The 22,510-nt window shown below is 34.4% G+C and overlaps 4 protein-coding genes across 6 annotated transcripts; all 4 read left to right on the top strand.

Annotated features, from left to right (window-relative positions):
* Positions 1 to 1,158: 1,158 nt before the first annotated feature.
* LOC108477861 (ATPase 11, plasma membrane-type-like) lies at positions 1,159 to 6,439 on the top strand. Its single transcript, XM_017780342.2, has 20 exons — positions 1,159 to 1,321; positions 1,444 to 1,572; positions 1,827 to 1,946; positions 2,034 to 2,132; positions 2,213 to 2,485; positions 2,577 to 2,756; positions 2,844 to 3,170; positions 3,243 to 3,362; positions 3,459 to 3,581; positions 3,684 to 3,788; positions 3,875 to 4,019; positions 4,109 to 4,273; positions 4,360 to 4,598; positions 4,696 to 4,728; positions 4,818 to 4,899; positions 4,987 to 5,147; positions 5,259 to 5,471; positions 5,584 to 5,766; positions 5,856 to 6,034; positions 6,127 to 6,439. The coding sequence occupies exons 2-20, from the start codon at positions 1,513 to 1,515 to the stop codon at positions 6,218 to 6,220; spliced, it is 2,901 nt and encodes a 966-aa protein (XP_017635831.1). The 5' UTR covers positions 1,159 to 1,321; positions 1,444 to 1,512; the 3' UTR covers positions 6,221 to 6,439.
* Positions 6,440 to 7,535: 1,096 nt separating this feature from the next.
* LOC108478301 (deSI-like protein At4g17486) lies at positions 7,536 to 10,071 on the top strand. Of its 2 annotated transcripts, none has more exons than XM_017780746.2 (5): positions 7,536 to 7,870; positions 8,229 to 8,414; positions 8,689 to 8,976; positions 9,301 to 9,387; positions 9,636 to 10,071. In XM_017780746.2, exons 2-5 carry the CDS (start codon positions 8,261 to 8,263, stop codon positions 9,788 to 9,790), a joined length of 684 nt encoding a protein of 227 aa, XP_017636235.1. In that variant the 5' UTR covers positions 7,536 to 7,870; positions 8,229 to 8,260; the 3' UTR covers positions 9,791 to 10,071. The 2 variants fall into 2 exon arrangements, with proteins under 2 accessions (XP_017636235.1, XP_017636236.1); XM_017780747.2 differs by having other exon boundaries at positions 7,537 to 7,870; positions 9,307 to 9,387.
* Positions 10,072 to 11,496: 1,425 nt separating this feature from the next.
* Positions 11,497 to 15,349, top strand: LOC108476642 (uncharacterized). Of its 2 annotated transcripts, none has more exons than XM_053023545.1 (12): positions 11,497 to 11,850; positions 11,938 to 12,022; positions 12,108 to 12,159; positions 12,274 to 12,294; positions 12,395 to 12,448; positions 12,833 to 12,883; positions 13,023 to 13,085; positions 13,915 to 13,998; positions 14,130 to 14,168; positions 14,377 to 14,499; positions 14,645 to 14,737; positions 14,811 to 15,349. In XM_053023545.1, the coding sequence occupies exons 1-12, from the start codon at positions 11,757 to 11,759 to the stop codon at positions 15,147 to 15,149; spliced, it is 1,098 nt and encodes a 365-aa protein (XP_052879505.1). In that variant the 5' UTR covers positions 11,497 to 11,756; the 3' UTR covers positions 15,150 to 15,349. The 2 variants fall into 2 exon arrangements, with proteins under 2 accessions (XP_052879505.1, XP_017634403.1); XM_017778914.2 differs by having other exon boundaries at positions 11,498 to 11,850; positions 13,933 to 13,998.
* Positions 15,350 to 17,572: 2,223 nt separating this feature from the next.
* LOC108477447 (uncharacterized) lies at positions 17,573 to 19,613 on the top strand. The gene has a single exon (XM_017779993.2). The coding sequence runs from the start codon at positions 17,980 to 17,982 to the stop codon at positions 19,354 to 19,356; it is 1,377 nt and encodes a 458-aa protein (XP_017635482.1). The 5' UTR covers positions 17,573 to 17,979; the 3' UTR covers positions 19,357 to 19,613.
* The last annotated feature ends 2,897 nt before the right edge of the window (positions 19,614 to 22,510 follow it).

The raw sequence follows: 22,510 nt of genomic DNA on the forward strand, positions 1-22,510 counted from the left end.
AATATTTGAATGGGACTTTTTTGTAATGCATAAAAAATTCTTGTATAAACCAAACATGTTTTAATGTGGAAGGACCTCTCTAGTTAGAAAGTACAGAAATAAACTGATTAAATATAATAAAAAGGTACAATGTATGTGTACTTATACTTCCCCAACTTTTGTATTATTGTTTAGACGTCCTTTTATTATACAATTCACAGCTAAAAGAAATAAGTAAGCTCATCATTTTTTACATTAAATACAGCTCAACAATTGCTAAACACGTAGTAATTTTGTTTTATGTCAGATTCTTCTTGTAAGCAGCGAAAAGAGGATGGCATGTTAAAGTTATACTAGGCCCAGACATTTTCCTAGAAGCCAAACAAGAGCCTTGTGTCCAATGACAAATGTAGCTTTGTGAATTAACCCAAATCTGCCGAATATAATCTGCCTGTTTCTTGGTTATGTATTTCATTCAATTCTGGAAAATCTCAGAATCTCATCTCAATGGAAAATAATAATGAGAAATGAAAATTCCAATGCCAAATGGCGTACGGAGACGTTGTTACCATCGTATATCATTTTCTACTAATATACTACGTGGTCTATGATTTATATTAAAAACAATAATAAAAAGACATTTTTAACATCTATCTTCACCTCATTTTATTTAATCATTATTTTTAAACAATTTTGATAAAATGGTATGATTTGTTTTTCTTTTTTGAGGATAAAGTTTTTTTTTATTTTCAGTTTTTTTTTTATATAAGGTCTAGAACTACCCATAATCTCTCCTCAACCTTTAAATAGAAAAATAATACGCTTTAATACCCTTGAACTCATATCCTCGATGCCAATAAAAAAAAGTTTATGTAAAAATAAATTTATAAAAAAAATTATGTTAAAAACATCTGTAGATTTATTTTCGGCCTAATTTATTTTTTTATATTTTTTAATAATTTTCTTAATTATTTAGCAAATGAGTATGTGGAATTAAGTCCTTGAGAGGAATATAAAATCATTTTTGAGTACACTTTTTAATTCCACATATGTATTCACAAAAAAATGATTATCTAAAACTCATCACCGTCCCTCGTGTCATTGGAAACAACTAGTTTACTTTGTTATGCAAATGCTGGTGACGGAGTTTCAGAAGCTATGCTTTTGTCTTCACCTTTTGGCTTATTTACCTTCCCTTTTTCTCCATTCGATTCCACCGTATCTTGTTTCTTTGGTGTTAAAATCTATATATACCCGTCGCATTTCTTGCTTGTCAAGCATCATTCTCTCTCTCACATTTCTCTACCTTCCATTTTTCCTTGCTTTTATGTAACCTTATTAGGTACTAGTTTCTTTGTTAAGCCTTTCTTTATACTGCTGATGAATCACTTTCGCTATTATCTAAAAACATGTTTATTTTTGCAAATATTCAAGTTTCTAATGATGATATGGAATGTTATTTAGTTTGCAGGTTACCTATATTTTGAGTTGAGGGTCGGAAGCTGAAAAAATAAACACACACATACAATTGCAATGGACACCGAAAAAAAAGCTGTTGCACTTGAAGCCATTAACAAGGAGATTGTTGATCTGGTACATGTTTTTCGTATATATGATCGTTTTCCATAGAAACAGGTCATGTTTGTAGAGTTTTAACTGAACTAGTACAAGCTTACATATTTGTTGACAGCTCTGTCAGAAATCTATAGTGTAAGACAGTTAACGACTGATCTTAGATTGATGCATGATGAAGTTAGAATAAGTGTGTGTGTGTGTATAACTGTATATCAATATCATGTATTTAGGTTTTCTAACTATGATGCTAATCTGGGAACTGTTTCATTCAGGAAAACATCCCTATTGAAGAGGTTCTCGAGAAGCTGAAATGCACAAAAGAAGGTTTAACCACTGATGAAGTCCAGCAGAGGCTTGAGCTTTTTGGTTACAATAAGCTTGAAGAGAAAAAGGTAACTTAGTCTTCGTTCCGTTTGTTGTAAATCTTGGCCTAATTATAATACAATCAAACTGAGTTTTGTGGTCTGCATTTCTTTCAGGAAAACAAAATACTTAAGTTCTTGGGATTTATGTGGAATCCTCTGTCATGGGTTATGGAAGCAGCTGCTGTTATGGCTATCGCTCTTGCACACGGAGGGGTAAGTCCCATGAAGTAAGTGTGCCATTTGAGACTGGAGACCTGATCAGACATTTGATTTTGGCCTCTTTTGTTTTGCAGAAAAAGGAAACAGATTACCATGATTTTGTTGGTATTCTGGCACTGCTGCTTATCAACTCAACAATCAGTTTCATAGAGGAAAACAATGCTGGAAATGCTGCTGCAGCCCTTATGGCTCGATTGGCTCCGAAAGCTAAGGTTTTACGTGATGGGAAATGGAACGAGGAAGATGCTTCGGTGTTGGTTCCTGGAGATATTATCAGTATCAAACTTGGTGACATCATTCCTGCTGATGCTCGTTTACTTCAAGGAGATCCTTTAAAAATCGATCAGGTTTACAATCCTCTGCCTTTTTAGCTTGTAATTTTAAGACTCTAACCAATGGTTTAAGTGATGTGTATTTCCTTTTTATCTTCTTTTGCAGTCAGCTCTTACAGGAGAGTCTCTCCCAGTGACTAAACATCCCGGGGACGGAGTTTACTCGGGCTCAACATGCAAACAAGGTGAAATCGAAGCCGTGGTTATTGCAACCGGTGTGCACACTTTCTTCGGGAAGGCAGCTCATCTTGTGGAAAGCACAACACATGTTGGACATTTCCAACAGGTTCATCTTGCAAAACTCTTAGCATACAAATAATAGTTTCTAATGTGACAACGAGGCACCATACTGACTGATAGTAATTAATTTCAGGTCTTAACTTCGATTGGTAACTTCTGCATATGCTCCATTGCCATTGGTATGCTGGCTGAACTCATTGTTATATATGGAGCTCAACGAAGGTCTTATCGAACTGGTATTGATAACTTGCTGGTTATACTTATTGGTGGTATCCCAATTGCTATGCCGACCGTGCTTTCTGTCACTATGGCAATTGGCTCTCATCGTTTATCACAACAAGGTGCCATAACCAAGAGAATGACAGCCATTGAGGAAATGGCAGGGATGGATGTGCTTTGCAGTGATAAAACAGGCACACTAACACTTAACAAGCTTACAGTGGACAAAAATTTGATTGAGGTAAGAGCTTTGATCACTTTTATTTTAATTCTTCAAAGAACTGACACTTAAAATGAACTATCTTCATCATAGGTTTTTGTCAACAATGTCGACAAGGATACGGTCATTTTAATGGCGGCTAGAGCTTCAAGATTGGAGAATCAAGATGCTATAGATACTGCAATTGTTGCAATGTTGGCTGATCCTAAAGAAGTAAAATACCTCATGTTGGTTATGGAATTTTTATGGTGAAACTTTTAATTTCTTTACAATTTCTTATATTGAGTTCATTCTGTTGACTATCAAAAGGCGCGAGCTGGAATCACAGAGGTTCACTTCCTTCCCTTTAATCCAACCGACAAGAGAACGGCCCTTACATACATTGATGAAGCTGGTAAGATGCATAGAGTCAGCAAAGGTGCACCAGAGCAGGTATAGATATTGCCAATCAATAAGTTTCTATTTTCATTCATGGTATCATGTAAGGTTGTCTCAAGCTAATAAGCTATTGGCCTCTTCATATGCAACTTGCAGATACTCAATCTGGCCTATAATAAATCAGAAATTGGAAAGAAAGTTCACTCCATAATCGATAAATATGCTGAACGTGGACTTCGATCCCTTGCAGTTGCTCGACAGGTATTAAAGCTTTACACATCATTCTTAATATCTTTATATATCACTCCATTGAGCTAATGGAAAAAAAATGTAATAATTTTATATAGGAGGTTCCTGCTGGTACTAAAGATAGTCCTGGAGGACCATGGGAATTTGTTGGTCTTCTGCCTCTATTTGATCCACCCCGCCATGACAGTGCCGAGACCATTCGAAGAGCCCTGGATCTCGGTGTCAGTGTTAAGATGATAACAGGTATACAATATGTCTGATTAAGCTTTTTCTTTGGGGTGAAATGTGGATATTGGCATCAAAATGTTTGACTGTTGGGGATGTTGTTGCAGGTGACCAACTCGCAATCGGTAAGGAGACAGGCAGAAGGCTTGGAATGGGCACTAACATGTATCCTTCATCATCTCTTCTTGGTGACCATAAGAATGAAGAAATTGGAGCTTTTTCAATTGATGAACTTATTGAGAATGCTGATGGATTTGCTGGAGTTTTTCCTGGTAATATATATATATATATATACTTGCTATCATATCTTACAATTATGCTTTTCTACTAATGTATCTGAATTCCATATTTAATGTAGAGCACAAGTTTGAGATTGTGAAAAGACTGCAAGCTAAGAAACACATAGTCGGAATGACGGGTGACGGTGTAAATGATGCCCCTGCATTGAAGAAAGCAGACATCGGGATTGCAGTTGCAGATTCAACCGACGCAGCTCGAAGTGCTTCTGATATTGTTTTGACAGAACCTGGTCTGAGTGTGATCATTAGTGCTGTTTTAACAAGCCGTGCAATCTTTCAAAGGATGAAGAATTACACGGTAAAGAAAAAGAGAATTTCATTATATATGCAGAAGAAAGTGAAATTGCCATCATTACCATCAAGTTTCTCATTCTGCGTTCTCTTTTTTCTTCCAGATATATGCAGTATCTATCACAATACGTATAGTGGTGAGTTTTCATTACTTTTTTCGCCATTTTCCCATTCGATAAGGAAAGAAAAAATAAACAATGTTTAAGTTTTGATGTTCATGTTGCAGTTGGGATTCATGCTGCTCACTTTAATCTGGAGGTTGAATTTCCCACCATTTATGGTCCTAATCATTGCCATTCTTAATGATGGTAAGTGATTACCGTAACACTCTTCTTGTTGGATTCTCCCCTTTCTTCTTTCGCTAGTTACGGTTAGATGGTTTTCGTTCTTTCAAGGTACCATTATGACAATATCGAAAGACCGTGTCAAGCCATCACCGGTTCCTGACTCTTGGAAACTCAAAGAAATCTTTGCTACTGGCATTGTCTTGGGCAGCTACTTGGCCTTAATGACTGTCATATTCTTCTGGGCAGCATATGAAACTGATTTCTTTCCGGTAAATGTGAATTACTAGTTCGATCTCTAATAAAAGCACAGTCAAGATGTCATTCTGGTTCATCTAGGGAATGTTATGTATGAACTCTTTATTCTCTCCTTTGTACCTCAGGATAAATTCGGCGTAAGAAGCTTGAGCAAAAAGAGCTTTGATCTTAAACAAGAGAGTGAAAGACGCAAGGTGAATGCACTTTTATCGTCTGCAGTGTACCTCCAAGTTAGCACCATCAGCCAGGCTCTCATATTCGTGACTCGCTCTCGAGGATGGTCATTCACAGAACGACCCGGTCTCCTCCTCGTTACTGCTTTCATCATTGCTCAACTCGTAAGCTAGCTCAAAACCCAAGTTTTGTTTTTTCTTATGAACATGACAACATATAGAGTCGAGTACTCTAGTTCAGTTGATAAACAAATGAAGCTTTCATGTATAATTGCAGGTGGCGACTGTTATTTCAGCTCAAGCAACATGGAGTTTTGCTGGAATCAGAGCAGTTGGGTGGGGATGGTGTGGTGTTATTTGGATTTACAACATTTTAACCTATTTTCTACTTGATCCCATCAAGTTTGCAGTTCGATATGCACTGAGTGGGAAAGCCTGGGATCTTGTGCTTAACCAAAGAGTAAAATACTAAAAAACACTTGCCTCACTAATATTCCATTGAATCTTGGCATTGTTTTCTAAGTGTGGGATTTGTGTATGTATCCACAGACGGCATTCAGCACCCAAAAGGACTTCGGGAAAGAGGCTCGTGAGGCAGCATGGGCTGCTGAACAGAGAACACTCCATGGCCTACAGTCAACCTCGGACGCCAAGATCACTGAAAAGCACAATTTTAGAGACATAAGTGTCATGGCAGAAGAGGCAAGAAGGCGTGCAGAGATTGCAAGGTACCTTAGTCTTCCATTCTAAATAATCCGAGTTGGAGTAACACAGCAAATGAAACTAATTCTAATATTTTAATCATTGATGTGATGTGCAGATTGAGAGAAATTCATACACTGAAAGGCAAAGTGGAGTCTTTTGCCAAGTTGAGAGGATTGGATATTGATGTGAACCCACATTACACGGTTTGATTTGATGAGAAGGGGGTAATCTTTTCAAAGTCTACACTTCCACTTCCATTTCTCGCTTTCCTTTTTTTTGCTTGAATTGTTGTTGTATTCATGTATTGCTGGCTCTTAAAACCCATTTCGAGCTGTAATTTTCTGCCCATTGATACCCGGAAACGTAACTGATGTTGCTCAATGATTCTGTATGTACTATCAATAAGAGCCTTCAATGCTAATATCATCATTTACTCAAAAACGAGAGTTTGCCTTATTTCATTGTTCTTCCTGTAATTGTCTTTCCACACTTAAAAAATAAAGTTATTTTTTTAAAAAGTTTTTTATATACCTAATTTTTTTTTCAATTTAGTACTTAAAGTATACTCACTTTTCAATTTGGTACTTCAAATATGGCTTTAAAAAAAATTCTTATAGGCCGTCACAAAGCACTACATAGCATTTTTTTATTGGTCAAAGTTGCCGATTTAACATCAATTACAAAATAGACAAAATTAAAAAAAATTATATTTTAAGTATCAAATTGGAACAAAATTTAAGTATGAAAGTGAAAAATAAAAATACTTCAAGAATTAATTAAGCTTTTTTTTTTAAACAAGTTAAAGTTGTTCAAAAATTTAATCAATATGTTTTTTATTTATTTACGAATCCAAATTATTTCTATGAACACTTCAATTTTAGTCTTAGGCAAAAAGAATTATACTGTTTTGAGTGACTGTGGTTTTATTTGGGTAAACAACATTTAAGGTGATTAAGCTATTAATAAATTTACGTTTTAGTTACTCAACTTTAAAAAGTTACAAAAAAGTCACTAAACTATTTAAAAAAATTCATTTAAGTCACTATTCTGTTAAACTATTTAAAAAAATTTATTTAAGTCACTACTCTGTTGTATGTCCAATTGGAAGCCCTCCTTCCTCTTCTCTTCTTCAATTTAATTTTTTTCATAAAATAGTTTTGAATATTACAAACTTATAAATTAAAATTAAAATGGCTTTCTTCTACAATCTCTAACATTGACCGCTAGATCAACTTGGATCTAAGGTATATTTTTCTAATCGTTAATGGGTATTGATCCACCATAATAATCGTCCTGTCATTTGGAACTCCTTAATTAGACTTTAAAAAAAAAAACCTCTTAAAAGCCATTGACTTTAAAAAAAATTCAAATAGTTTGTTATCTTAAATAAAAATTTTAAATAATTTAGTGATTATTTTATAATTTTATAATTAAAATTAAATAATAAAATATAAATTTATTAATAATTTAATAATTTAATCATCGGTGTAACAAAATTGAATTCTCAAGTAGAGTAGACTTTAGACCTTGACGCAACACTAAAACGTCAAAATGTTGACTAAAATCTTTGAAAACCTATAGGCAAACTAAAAAAAGACCAAAAAGGCAAAGAAAGATTTTTAGATTAAATTAAAACGAGACCATAATTCTAATTTCTAAATTATTTTACTTTTTATGCTAGACGAAGTGATCTTGAACTTCACTTTATCTGTGAAAAACCTTCATTGATCCATGCAGATTCTAAATACAAACAACAAAGTTGCTTGAATTAAGTTGTCTGGGAAAAAAAAAAACCATTCTTTTTTGATCTCTGCTCCAAAAGTTGTCACCTTTAATCTCTCTTCGGCTCCTCTTCTTAGGTAAGTTTAAAAGCCTCAATTTCCTTTTTTTTCCCCTAATTTGTTTTTATGCTTTCTTTCTTGTTTGCGATTTGGATGGTATATTGCTATTTTCACTATGTTTATTTTATTTGGAAACTTAGTTTTACCCAAATTGGAAAAAATCCCAACATTTTTAGTTTATATTGCTTTGTAACCAAGTTTGGTTATTGGGGATTTCTTCTTTCTGGGTTTATATGCTTCATTCAAGTTTTATGATATTATGCTAAGTAGTAGAGAATAAATTGTATACTAAATGAACTTTGATTCCTTACTGGTTCAACCCATCATATATTAGTTTTCATGGTTTAATGCTAAGAATGAGGAGCTTATGATATAGATTGAAGAATCAAGGTTAGATTTTAAGGCACAATGCGGTTGTTTCCATCAAATTCGAGTGTGAAAAAGAGGCAGAGTAATGGGGGAAGCAATGGTGCTTTGTTGTATCTCAATGTCTATGATCTCACACCTATGAATAACTATCTTTTCTGGTTCGGGCTTGGGATTTTCCACTCCGGTATCGAAGGTAGCATCTCTCCTTTATGTTCATTCCAATTTAATAAACAAATCATGCAAGTTAATTCCAATTTATATTAAGTATTTACATTTGTGGCATTATTTAGTCTCTGATTGCTGTTATCTACAATTTAATAAAGTTCATCCATGGTCTATATCTTATGATGTTCGGTAATTTATTAAAAGAAAATTGCTAATTTTATTTTTCCTTTTCTTTCTTTTCATGCTATTTTATGTTCTAATTTTCTTAGCTATTAACCTATTGTGTTTTGATTGCTAATCAGTTTATGGTTTGGAGTATGGCTATGGAGCACACGAGGACCCTACAAGTGGAGTGTTTGAATTGGAACCGAGAAGTTGTCCTGGTTTCATCTTCAGACGTTCAGTATTATTGGGCAGCACTAGCATGTCTCGTTCAGAATTTCAGTTATTTATTGAACAGCTTTCGCAAAAGTACCATGGGGACACGTATCATTTGATCACTAAGAATTGTAACCATTTCACCGATGAAGTATGCCTGCAGCTAACTGGAAAGCCTATTCCTGGGTGGGTAAATAGGCTGGCTAGACTAGGTGAGAAAACAGCCGGTTTTTCACGTTCTTGTCATCCAAGAAGATTTGTGATCCCTAAGTATTTTTCGAGATGGCTTCTAGTTGCAGTAGATTGCATATTCATACAACATGGTTAGAAAGTATCTCTCGTTGTTAGATAATTGCCTTAGTTCTAGGTTCAGATTGTCCAGCATGGAAGTTGGAACGTTAGAATCATTATTTGAATGTCTATATTTGAACGATTGGATGAAATATAGCATCCAGGGGTTCTAGGATATGTAACTGTGGTATGTGTGGTCCATGGCTCTATGCAATTATTTTATTTGATCAATGCAGTTTTTGAAGTTTCAGGTTCATTTTGTAACTGTCTACTTCCGGAAAGCATTCAGGTTCCTGCGGTTCGACATCTTCCTGACAATCCAGCATATTCTGGTAAGCTTCTTCTGGCCACCATGTCTCGTAGTTCATCATTTTCTTTTAAAGTTTTTACCAAATTTATGCTCATTAGTCCACACTGCTGTAGCGAATCGCCAGTGATGGATCTAAAGGCAGTTTTTCACTGGAGCTATATGCATACTTATGTTCAAATTTTGTTATACGATCAAGATTGTGTATACTTGTGTGTGCACGCGCATGTGCATATATATACTCGCATTTATCAAGATATTTTTCCAATACAGATGATGAGAGATTAGATTCTGCTGCAATGTCGTTAACAGCAGAGAGTGAGGAAGAGGAAGAGGATGGAGTCACAGATCATCATCTGCTGACTATACCAAATAGCAATGTTGCATTTCTCAAAGAAAAGACAGTGTGGCTTACCAGAGAACTATGATTTCCCCCTGGACTGTAATTGTTTCTTTTGTGGGTCTTTATTCGTTCTTGTAGCATACATTCCCAAATGCATGAGAGTGTATCAGATTCAGATATCTTCAAGGTTCAGTGATGATGCTATGGGCTTCATTTTTATTCTAAAATGTTCTGCCGTGCCCGAACATATTCATTTACTACCCTTAATGACATGGGTGGTCCGAGTCTGTACCATTATATGTTGTATTTTCTTCATCTCTTCGTAAAAAATCTATTATATATGATTTCTATATGCTTTAAGATTAATTGAAGCTGAAAGATTGAATTTTGTGTTATTGTTGTGAATGCATGAAGCAGTCGATGGCTACTACTGTTATGGATGTTCAATCGGGGCAGCAGCTTCCACTACATTTGCAAACACAAATTTAATTTCCAAATGCATGAGCATTGCTCCCTCAAGTCTCCCATGGAGTCTGAAGATTACGAGGATGACTTAACTATTCTACATTTCACGCATCGACAACCATTGAGACCTGTAGATCTAAACATGGCAGATAGAGTTGGCTGTGCCATATGCAAAAACCTCTGCTTTGGGTCAATCAATGGTTGCCAATTCTGCAACTTTTTCTTTCGTAACACTTGCATGGTGACTGTTCTGTAAAAGGTCAATCATTTCTTCCTCCCATGCCCTCTTATTTTGTTCACATATTCGCACACCGTGCCGGTTGTGATGATTGCAAGCTTCGCTCGATCTTGATGTTCATCTGATTCAACATTTCACCCATAGGCATTCATTGAAGCTTGTTGAGATGCTAAAAGTAGTTGCTTCGGTTCTGCTTATATTCGCAAGAAATGCAGCTTTTACGGCCACAAATCATTGCATAACCGAAGCTCCACCACAGATCAACCACTCATTTCATCAATGTCCCCTCATTAAAAGCTGATTATATAGATCAAAGAATCCTTGATGGTAAAGAATAGAAGATTTCTGCAATTGAATCGACTCTTTCAAAGCTTAGGTTAGAGTGAGAGGCATTACGGAAGTAGAACTAAGTGAAAGCAGTAACAGGAAAATTAGAAGGTAATGATGTTGAACGGATACATGCACCCAAAATAAATATAGAACTGATCAAAGTTATTGAGATAATTAACGGCGGAAGCAACAGCAACAACACAAATATATTCATATGAAAAGGATGGGTTTCTTTTCGGATTCTATTTATGATCCAAACTCTTCACGGCATACAAAGTTTGATGCTTCAAGCTAATAACTTGGATACTTCTTTCACTTCACTTTATCACCCTCTTTTAATACAATAATAACTTTCACTTGTTCAGAGGAATTTTATTAAAATTTCAAACAAAAAATCAAATTTTGTAAAGAGATTTTAAGCCATTCAAGTTTCATCTAAAGAGCTATTTTTTCAAAATTACTCATAATCTTATTTATTTAATATGCATGGATCTATTATTAAAAAAACATATTAAACTTCAAAAATGATTTTTTTAAATATATTTTTATATTTTATATTATTAAAATAATTTTTACAAATATAATAATATTCATGTGGCATTTTTTTATATATTTTCTAACATCATTATTATTTTACTCATTAAATTTCAATAGCCTATTTTTTTTAAATTTAAAATTTAGTGTCGAAGAAAATAGATACAACAGTAACGAGATTTATTAGTCCACAGGGGACTGTTAAAGTGGTTCAGTTCACAGGAGATTTAAGTCGACAAGCTACCCTAGCTTAGCAAAGCAATAATCTGAACGTGTGTGAAATAAATACATCCTATCGGATTTCAGATTCCGTGTTTTTCGCCTTATTTTCACCAATCACAACCCTCCATCCTTCACCCTTTCTTCAAACTTCCAACCACCAACTTCCTCTCATAGCTCCTGCCTGCAACCAAACCCCAATTTAATTCAGAAGAAAAAGTTAATATATATAGAGAAAGAATACCTCAGAAATAAACAATATTTCATGGATTTTCCCTCTAAATTCCTTGCCTTTATTCCCTTTCTTGTATTTGTAATCACCCCATTTTCTCATTCCATCCCCTTCATTGTCATCCATGGTAAATTGTTTTCTTTTTTCATCTACTATCATCTTTTTTACCGTATCAAGCTTAAACTTTTCAGGGTTTTTCTTTCTTTGGTTACAGGGATTGGAGATCAGTGTGCCAATCGTGGAGTCAAACAGTTCACTGAACTTCTCACTAACTTTTCTGGGTCTAAAGGATATTGCTTGTATGTATATGCTTCTTCAGCTTTCTTTCTTTTCCTTTTCCTTTTTTCACAATTGCGAATTTGATTTTCCTTTTCGAACATGCAGAGAAATTGGAGGTGGGACATGGGATTCCTGGTTTATGCCTCTGGAAGAACAGGTATAACTTCTTACAACATGAAAAAAGGATTCCATTAACTGTCATTTTGGCTGAAACATTTATTATTTTCTGGTTTCTTTTATAATAACAAATTTTGTTGCTTGTTGTTTACAGGCAAATTTCGTTTGTAAGAAGGTGACATAAATCATTACGGCCAATTCCTTGGTTTTTCTTTGTGGGTCTGGGTTTTGGAGTTTATGTTTCCTTTGATAAAACTCCAGCATCTTGTCAACAGGTTAAGCAAATGAAAGAACTCAGTAAGGGTTACAACATAGTTGGTCTCTCCCAGGTATTTCTTATTTACATTTATTGTGATTGCTTTCATGTAAAAGAATTGAGGTTCATTTCACTAATTGATGGACAACTACTTAATTTCTTCACTGATATTCCATTTAAGAGGATAGCTTTTGGTAGGATTTACATATTGTTGTGTCCTCCTTTTATGCATTATATCGTTGCATTGAGTAGTGAAATTTGTAGAAGAAACTTAGAGCTTACATGTTAATGCTACTAACCTTATCCGTTACAAGACTAGGAAAAATTTACTAATATATAGAAGAAATGCATCTGAATTTGTATCAGTCTTTCGGTTGTGTTTTTAGTTTGATCATTGCTGCGAAGGCAACTTTCATACATGTACTGTAATTCTTAAAAATTGACTTTGGTTTAACAGGGTAACTTGATAGGACGGGCTGTTGTCGAGTTTTGTGATGGTGCACCTCAGGTACGAGCCGGCTTTCCCTTAAGCTTCTCTTTCTCAGAAGATCAGCATGTTGGTTGAGGGAAAATGGAAGATTAACTTGTTGCTCTCGTATTTATTGAATCTTTACAAATGATTTTCTGCCTTGGAAATGATGAAACAGGTGAAGAATTTCATCTCTTTAGGAGGGCCTCATGCTGGTACTGCTTCTGTTCCTCTTTGTGGTGTAAGTGCCCTGCGACTCTTTGAATCTGATATGGACGCTTTAATTGCAATAGGAGTATTTAGTTTTATTTATTTATTATATCAGGTTTTACTAAGAGTTTTAGTTTTACTATATTAGGTTTTTGTTTCCTTCATAAACTCTAAGTTAGGAATTCTATTTTATGTCAATTAGGACTCTTTCCTTTGTTATTAACAGTCTATAAAAGGCTGCCAATATGAAATAAAGAGGTAAGCAATTATTCTATCAAAAGAAACGTTATTTTGAGAGGGGGTTCAGTCAAGGACGAATCTGCCTTTTGAGTAACCATAGGTCGAAGCAAGAATTCTTTCCCGTTTAGACCTGTGACTAGATCCTACGCCAAGGCGCATACCAGAATCATGCTCTCTTTAGCCCATGAAATGCTGCATGTTCACTTTTAACAGTCTTATGGGACTTTAGTTTAGTATGACTTAATTATTAATTTTATTATTTAATTGAAATTAAGTCTTTCACATATAAATTACAAGACTTGAGGAGCTGGTTATCAAGACCCATCATTAAGATCTAGGAATACTAAGGATCTTGCATCCTAACAGAATCAAACTAAATGATCTGAGTTGGTTGACTGTGTTTTCAATGCTTACTTTCTAACTCTCGTTCGGACGCTTTCCTCTGTTATCTATGCATTAGGAAACCATTAAGCATTTATTTCTCAACATTAATCTATCTTAAACTAAAAGTATGTACTGGTATTATTGATAAAATGACATGGTAGATGACTATTCTAGCCTATTCAAAACTCCTTTAATCCTATCAGGAGCTGTATTGTTTTTGTCTGTTGTTGAAGCAGATTATTTTGGTATTGCAGTCTGGTTTTCTGTGCCTGATTGCAGACAAGCTAATCAAGTCAGAGATATACAGCGACTATGTCCAAGTATACATCTTTTCCCCGAGGCTTGTTAACTCGTACACTCATCTTTCTTCATGATTTTGAGGAACCATGCAACTTTCAACAGTTTCCAGATACCTTGTTACGTTTACTTATTTCTGATTGCCATTTTGCAGGCTCATCTGGCTCCAAGTGGTTATCTAAAATTACCAAATGTGAGTAGCATACACTAATGGAATGTTTGAGGCCTTTGTACCGCTTACACTGGTTGTACGACTATGAACTCTTTGAATCATATAAGAATCCAATTCTTCATAATGCGAAAATCTCTTATGTGTTTAATAATTGCTGTTACATATTGTTTTAAGTGATTAAAATTTATACAGTCACGACTAAGATTCAAATCATCTTTTTAATATCCAGGATATACCTCATTATTTGGAAAAATGTAGATTTCTTCCGAAGCTTAACAACGAACTACCCCATGAAAGGAATTCCACTTATAAGGAGAGGTTCATTCGCTTGCAAAACTTGGTACTTATCATGGTAAGCTGGAAAAAAGAACACGTTTTTGCTTTTCAAACCCAGTTCGGACCATTAGCTTCTTTTTCTCATTTAATTCTCAAAGGGTCTCCGAACAGTTTGAGCATGAAAGTTATCTGCTAATCTGGCTCATCTTCTACTCAAACAGTTTGAGCATGACACTGTTTTGATACCAAAGGAAACCTCTTGGTTTGGATATTACCCCAACGGGGCCTTCAAGCCCGTCGTTCGGCCTCAAGAGGTACGGTATTTGCCCCTGCAAAAGTTCGTTCTTTTAATCATGTTTGAAACTAAATTATTTGTTGTTGGTGCAGACAAAGCTTTACAGCGAGGATTGGATTGGTTTAAAAACCTTAGATGATGCTGGAAAGGTACTCTACGTTAATGTGTCAGGAGGTCACCTTGGAATCTCCAAAGAAGACATGAAAAAGCATGTTGTACCTTTCTTGAAGGATGAAGCACCAATGGCGGATAGCATCGAAACCCATGGATCTCATCGCAAGGTGAAGCTAAACCGCAAGAGAAATCAAGAACTGCCTTTGTTGCAGGAAAAAGAATCATCCCAACTCATACTTGATGGATCATCATCCTACCATTGGCCCCCGTCTGTCCAAAGCTTCTTTAACGAATTACTTGGACTCGCTGAAGCTTAGCCATATCTTTTTATTTGTTTATTTACAGTGTATATTCGAATTGAATTATAAATTCAATGGTGGTCATTAAAGATCATCTACACGTGGGAGTTCATATATCATTTTGTGGTGGAAATCTGAACTACGATATATGAAAACTGCAGTTGTAAGCATAAACCCGAATTATCAGCATCATCAGATGAAAATTGTGTTATTTATAATCATACGGTGTCTGCAAACTCAATACCTGGGTTGGAGAACCTAAAGCATATTATCTTCTTATTTATCTTATTTTATTTTGAAATTTAATTTGTAAAAAATTCATATTGAATTTTGTTGAAAAATTGATCTTTATCAATTCAATTTCTTTTTTAATTGATTTGACTCGATTTAATCAAATTAACCAAACAATATTCTCTTTTGTGAAATATCAATAAAGTCTCACTAGTGATCCATATATTCGCTACACAAATTCAAGGGTCAAAGTATACTGGAGCCCTATACTACCATATAAAGTTCATTTTAGTCCTAGAAAAATTCATATATTGTTTAACTATCGTGTGGTTGAATACAAAGGATAAAATTTGAATAAATTTATAATGTACAAAGAATAATCTAAAACAATTTTTAATAAAACTAAAATAAATTTTATTCCTGATAGGCTTTAAACCAAATTCAAGACAACCTTAAAATATTTTAGAGTTAACCAAACACTTTTTGCACCTTGTAAGATGTAATAACATTTAAAAACATTAAAAACATCACACCACTTTTTGAAAATTTACCAAATGAGCATCTTTCAAACACTTTAAAAACACAATTAGAGTTGATTTTGGCATCAACTAAAGCTAGGGTTTTCTTTACATTCTTCTTTTTGTAAATGAGTGCATAAAGTGAAAACTTTGAATGGTTGTAGATGAAGTGAGAGAAAGAATTGGTATTGGTTTTTGTGAATAGAAAAACTGTATTTTGTGACCAAAAAGGCAAAGGGGGAATCCGATTCATTGTCTACAAACATTTCCAAAGCCTTTAACTTTCGGCCACACATTGGAGAAAAGGAGGATACCTTATCACCCATCTTCAGTTTAATTAGGCCTTATCATTATCTTAATTTAAGTAAACCTGCCATTAACATGGGACTGGGCAGCACCTTCACATGGGTTGCTCCTCGTTACGGTGTTCAAACTCATTCAAGCACGTTAAAAAGGCGGTGCATGACTCAACCAACCCTTTTCTTCATTGTTAATCGGTCATGGAATTTTGCTCATGATTGTTACAAATGTATCCATAAATGATATAGATGTGATTGTAATGAATATTTGTGCAGTCTCACATTAAGATTCTTTCGTAGCATATTTACATTCAATGTATTATCTTTATTGGATATATAAAAATTTATCACTTAAATTAAAAATTAAAATTTGGTCATTACATGTATAAAAATTATAAAGAGAAGTATTATATAAAATAGAGACACATCATCTTGTATCATTTACCAATTATTTAATGTTATTTTAGTATTTTTCTCATGTTATTAACATATTATTTTGGTAATTCTTCTAATCGAATCATAGACCCTAGACCTTAGATAAAGTTTAGGATTTAATATCCAAAGTTTAAGGTTTAGATTAAAATTTTTATCTAAATGATATGATAATAACGTGGAAAAAATTTAAAATTATATTAAATAATTAATAAATGACGCACATATCTATTTCAAGAATTTTTTATAATTTTTATTTTTGAATTTTATATATGATTTATAACTTTGGAGGTCCATAAAAAAAGGTTTTGAAGTCCAAGTATGCTGTTGAACCGATGATGAAGCAATGACTAGATAAGGGACTTTTTCATTTAATTTAAATAAGGCTACAACTATATATATAAAGCCACTTCGTGCCCCCTTAAAAGAGTAAATGTTGTCATGTTATATTGTCAAGTATTAATAAAGTATGGTCGACTAAGTACAAGCATAATAGAGATTATTAAAAAAGAAAGTTAGCGTAGGCAGTCCAAAGAAGAATCCTTTCTGTCCAACTAGACGCAACGCAAACCATTCTCAGATTCTTTGTTCTTTGTTTTCCCCCTCTAACTTTGCATATTCCCCAATACATATGGCTAACTCCTCTTTCTCTTTTTATCTTTTCCCATTATTTGCTTAATTACATCACTATTAACAAAGCATTAATTTGAAGAAACTTCAACAAGTTATATTTTTTATTGAACCAGCTGTTACTGTACCACATAGACAACAATCATTTCCCAACTTGTTTGCCCAATGCTGATATAATGAAGTTTTAAAAAAGGTAGATAAATTTATCAAATTTTGAATCATGACTCACCAACCCAACTCAGCTCGGCAACCAACTCAATCTTTTAGTTTTGAACTTTTTGCGTCCAAAATGTCAGAAAACAAAAGCATATAATAAGATCCTCAGTTGCTGACCAAACATTACCTTTATAGCACATCTTTAAAACCAGTAGACCCTGTAAGATCTCATTGCAATGGCTCTACTCATTGGTCTGATATGTAAGGCAACTTAATTTTCTTTCCTTTTTAGCTGCCCATCTCCATTAACCCAACCGGCTTTACCTAAAAAGCAACGCACCAGAAGAATCTAGTGATTCATGAAAAAGGCTATACCTTCAAGATAATATTTCTTATATATAAAAAAAAAAAAAGCAAAAGAAAAGAGAAGCACCAAGAGTAAAGAACCATTAACAACAACTTTAAATACGTATGCTCGCTTCCCCTGCGAAACTCTCTCTCCACTTTTACCTTCGCCCCTAAGTCTTCTTTTCATCGCCTTGCTTTCTCTTTGTTTTTTGTTTTGGTTTCCCCTGTTCTTCAATGGCAGATGTAGACACCTACACCAAAGGGCAGCAACTAGTAAAAGAACATAACCAAGCAAACCCAAGTAAGTGTCATACGAATTACCTTTACAAAGCCTTCGTAGTCATAATTTTCTTGGTTATAATTCCACTTTTTCCCTCACAAGCACCTGAATTCATCAACCAATCCCTACTCACCAGAAGCTGGGAGCTTCTTCACCTTCTATTTGTTGGCATAGCTGTCTCTTATGGTCTTTTTAGCCGGCGAAATGATGAAACTGAGAAAGAACATAATAACAACTACAACAACCAATCCAAGTTTGATAGTGTACAGTCTTTCGTGTCTAGATTCCTTCAAGTGTCATCAGTTTTCGATGATGAAGCTGAAACCTTATCTGGGTCTGATGAAACCAAGGTCCAGACTTGGAGTAGCCTTTACCATAGGAATGAATCCCCTGTTATTGTTGCTAAAGAACATGCTGTTCTTGATGACAACACAAGTTCTAGTCCTAGAAACCCTGAAAAGCCTTTGCTTTTGCCTGTTAGGAGCTTGAGGTCGCGTGTTTTGAATGAGACAGGTAGGGGAAACAGTGCAAATTCTAACTCTCTAAGTAGGTCTAATTCTGGTTTAAGTACCAAAAGGTTTTCAACTAAAGGTACAAATGGGGAACTGAGAGGATCGGACCAAGAAACTTTGGTGGAGAAATGGAGTGATAACAACGTTGTTCTTCCTTCACCAATCCCGTGGCGATCAAGGTCTGCAAGAATGGAAATGAAAGAAGATATTGAATCTCGGTCATTTAAGAGGTCCCAAAGTAATCGTTTGAGTCGGTCCAATTCCATGTCTTCTTCACCAAAGAAATCAGCATCTCCTCTTCCTCCATCAACGGAAGCACAAGCCAAGAGTGCAGAGGATTTCGTGAAGAAAAAAAGCATATACAGGTCTCCTCCCCCACCCCCTCCACCTCCCCCAATGATCCACAAACCATCATCATTGAAACCAGTTTCTCCCTTGACACGTAATGGTGAAATCCGAAATGGGATCAATGGCAAGGCAGTGAGGTTCGATCAAACATCATCGAGGACTGAGAAACTGGTTATGCAAAACCCAACTTTCATGGAATTTCCCCAGCAAGAAAATGCCGGAAAGTTTGTGGTAGAAACCAGTGATGATGATTCAGAGAGTGAGGGTGAAACTCCTCCCATTGTTTCCAGCACAGAAACAAGGCCAATCAATGAGGAAGCTAATCAAAGCAGTGGGTGCATTGATGGAGGGTCGGATGTGGATAAGAAGGCAGATGAATTCATAGCCAAAGTAAGAGAGCAAATCAGGCTTCAGAGGATTGATTCTATTAAGAGATCCAGTAGCCAGTTTAAGAGAAGCAGTACAAGGTAAAGTCCGAGACACATGAAGCTTTACAGCTTTAACACTTTAGTGTTTTTTTTTTTTTTTTCATTTTCTTCTGGTTCTATCTATCTTTACTTGGTTTAATGGCCTTGTTGAATTTAAAAGGTCATGGGTATACAAAGATAGTCTAGGATTTCTACTTTTAATGTCACCTCCAACTGTATTGAAGAAATTGTTTTTGTTCTTCAACATGTTGGTTACTGTGTCTCCTGTAATTGAAGAGGAAAAATAGTATTGGTTTTTAATGCATTGGACCTTTCCAGCTGCTGATGATCACTACTGAACATATTCTATGGAGATTTTGCAACATTTACATAAAATTTTGGAACAGCAACCTTTGAAAAAGTTCTTGTATAGGATAATGCTTGACACTTGGAAGAATTTTGTGGTCTGTTTTCCATTATAATTTTACCGAACTTGTTTCGAGTGTAAGCAAAGGATATATTCTTTCAAAGGTGAAGCAAAAAATTCGAAGCTTACAGCCCTTAATATGATTATTCGGGAATCTTTCTGCAGTTGCAGTGGTAAATTTGGTAGTCACTTTCACAACCTCATTTGCAGTTGTATATTGTTGGGTTATTTTCTGGAAGCTCCATATTTTTAAAATATAAAATTATTATATTTTACTCCAACATTAATTTTGTGAATAATATTAAATTTAAAATATAATAATAATTAATTTATTAAATTCATGTTACGTTATTAATATTAATGTTTTAAAAATCTTAAATATTATAATAACTAAGAGATTGTTTTATTAACCTTTTATACAATTAAATTATTCATTTTTATACTATAAAATTATAATCTATAAATTTATTATTAATATAAAACATTTTTCAAAATACTATTTAAAACTTAAAATAATTAGCAATAAAATCTCTTATTTTTAATAATAATTTTATTAAATAACAGTATTAGTTATGTTAATAATTAATGTTTATTATTAAAATAATAATATTTATATTATATATATTATATATTATATATTATTAAAATATAAATATGCATGTTTAATAATTTTAAAATATATATTATATGTGATATCAATTTAATATTTCTAAATATTTTAAAAATAAAATTAACAATTTATTGTTAGTACAATAATACTTGATGTGATTCACATTAATTTTTTTAAATAAAAATCATATTAATTACTTATGAAGAGTTCTTTTCTGAAAATATTCTGTTCTTTTATTGACCAAATGATTTTCCATGTATAATAAAATATTTTCAAAAATAATTTTAGGAACAAATATAATCTAGGGCTAAGTGAATGAATTTCCTTATTTTATAATGGGCATGTAAAACCCTAGATAACCAATCTAAAATCTATAAAACATTGGTAAAACCCTAAAGGACCATAGCTCACTCCAAATTTATCACCTCACTGGTAGGAAATGGGGGGAAACATACATAAAAACACCAACAATGGTTGTTTCCAACTTTGTTTTTCTTCAACTCCTATTCCCATAAAACCCTGTTCTAAGGCATATTGTGCAGCATCATTTAGTTGATGACTAAGCAATTCAACTTTAGGCATCTAAAATCTCTTTTGATTTGAATGGAGGAGACCATCAAAACACCCAGACACTATCTACTGCACTGTGCTGCAGATTTAAGAATCAAGGCCCATGAATGACGACCCTATTGCAGGCGAATGGAAGCGTCGCGAGCCCACAGTCTACTCATGGGGGAAGCACACACATTATATCCGCAAAAGATAAAATAGAGAATGGAGTAGTGGAGAGGTGCTTATTTGAAGCCAATCCCACTGCAGGGCCCAACAGATCTTGTTGTTAATCAGAAGAATATATGATTTCTTATAGTAAAAACGAGAAATACCAATGCCGATGTCCAATAAGATTCTCTTTTCAACGGGGCTTTAATGACCAAGATGTTAAAGAAGTACATTCAAATGGAGGGTCTCCCTTTTTTTCCACAATTCCAAAAATTACTTCTATGTATTCAACAGTTAGTCCTCAGCTTTTGAGCTTTGGGGAGGGATGGGAACTAGGGCCTACAGGCTTCTTGTTTCTGTTCAGTAATTTTTTTTATGGATCACATTGAGATGAAATAAGCTTGGGATATCATATTTTGGGTTCACCAACCTTATCCAATGTTTAAATGTATGCTATTTTTTAAGAGAAGTTTCAACTAGTAAATAAGATGAAGACCAAAAAGAGATTCCCTTTCTTGGAGGAATTACCCTTAAGTCCACCTTTATTTTTTTCTACAGTTTTAGAATAGGAATTACCCTTAGAGATTCCTTTTCTTGGAGGAATTACGGAGCATTACTGGAATTTATAAATCAAATAAACGGACATTTCATATAATATAACATTCATATTAGAAACTAATCGAAATCAAACATATTGTCCCTTATACGAGCCCTCAGAGCCAAAAATACGCATTAGAAACAAGTCAAGACTAAATCGGGTACTCAAAGAATTTCTTTTTTTTTAGAAAATATTGCAAGTTTTTAAAGTTGCAAAGGTAACACGGCCGTGTGGCTAGGCCATTTGACTCACACAGTCAGGAGACACTATAACACCCCTAACCCGTATCCGTCGCTAGAACAGGGTTACGAGGCATTACTAAGGAGTACAGAACACTTACAGATAGAGGTGTGCATGGGCCGGGCCGGGTCGGGGTCAGGCTCGGGCTAGGCCCAGACAAAATTTTAGGTCTGTTTTCTATGCCCGGGATGGGCCCGGCCCGAAATATGGGCCTAAAAATTTGTCCAATCCAAGCCCGAAATAAAATTGTTAAGCCCGAGCCCTACCCGGCCTGGCCCATATTAATTTTTTTAGCTTATTTCATTAAATAAAAAATTTTTAAAATATAATAAATCAAATACATTTAAAACAAATAAAAAATGATACTAAAACAATTCTTAAAACAATACACAAATTGAAAATATAATAAAAAGTGATTGTCGAAACCATTTTTATTTTGAAAAACGGCGATCGACTTTTAAACAAGGTATGGAGTCGCCACCAATCCTTTTTGTTTAGGTGTGATCGAGTCACCCTATGGTCGATCATTTTAATAAAACATTTTAGTTTATTAAAACAACATTTTTGGTCTACGAAAAATTAGAAGACGGATTTGGGAGTCGATTACGCGCGAAGAAGGATTA

Source organism: Gossypium arboreum, chromosome 12 (assembly GCF_025698485.1).
Source record: "Gossypium arboreum isolate Shixiya-1 chromosome 12, ASM2569848v2, whole genome shotgun sequence".
Taxonomy (NCBI): Eukaryota; Viridiplantae; Streptophyta; class Magnoliopsida; order Malvales; family Malvaceae; genus Gossypium; species Gossypium arboreum.

Excerpts from the sequence above, each read along its gene's own strand:
- LOC108477861 (XM_017780342.2), top strand. The coding sequence starts at position 1,513 with ATGGACACCGAAAAAAAAGCTGTTGCACTTGAAGCCATTAACAAGGAG. Across the intron at positions 5,767-5,855 it reads ATCTTGTGCTTAACCAAAGA|ACGGCATTCAGCACCCAAAA; the intron begins GTAAAATACTAA and ends ATGTATCCACAG. Across the intron at positions 6,035-6,126 it reads AGGCGTGCAGAGATTGCAAG|ATTGAGAGAAATTCATACAC; the intron begins GTACCTTAGTCT and ends TGTGATGTGCAG.
- LOC108478301 (XM_017780746.2), top strand. The coding sequence starts at position 8,261 with ATGCGGTTGTTTCCATCAAATTCGAGTGTGAAAAAGAGGCAGAGTAAT. Across the intron at positions 8,415-8,688 it reads TTTCCACTCCGGTATCGAAG|TTTATGGTTTGGAGTATGGC; the intron begins GTAGCATCTCTC and ends ATTGCTAATCAG. Across the intron at positions 8,977-9,300 it reads AAATAGGCTGGCTAGACTAG|TTTCAGGTTCATTTTGTAAC; the intron begins GTGAGAAAACAG and ends CAGTTTTTGAAG.
- LOC108476642 (XM_053023545.1), top strand. The coding sequence starts at position 11,757 with ATGGATTTTCCCTCTAAATTCCTTGCCTTTATTCCCTTTCTTGTATTT. Across the intron at positions 12,160-12,273 it reads TTATGCCTCTGGAAGAACAG|GCAAATTTCGTTTGTAAGAA; the intron begins GTATAACTTCTT and ends TGTTGTTTACAG. Across the intron at positions 13,999-14,129 it reads TATACAGCGACTATGTCCAA|GCTCATCTGGCTCCAAGTGG; the intron begins GTATACATCTTT and ends GCCATTTTGCAG.
- LOC108477447 (XM_017779993.2), top strand. The coding sequence starts at position 17,980 with ATGGCAGATGTAGACACCTACACCAAAGGGCAGCAACTAGTAAAAGAA.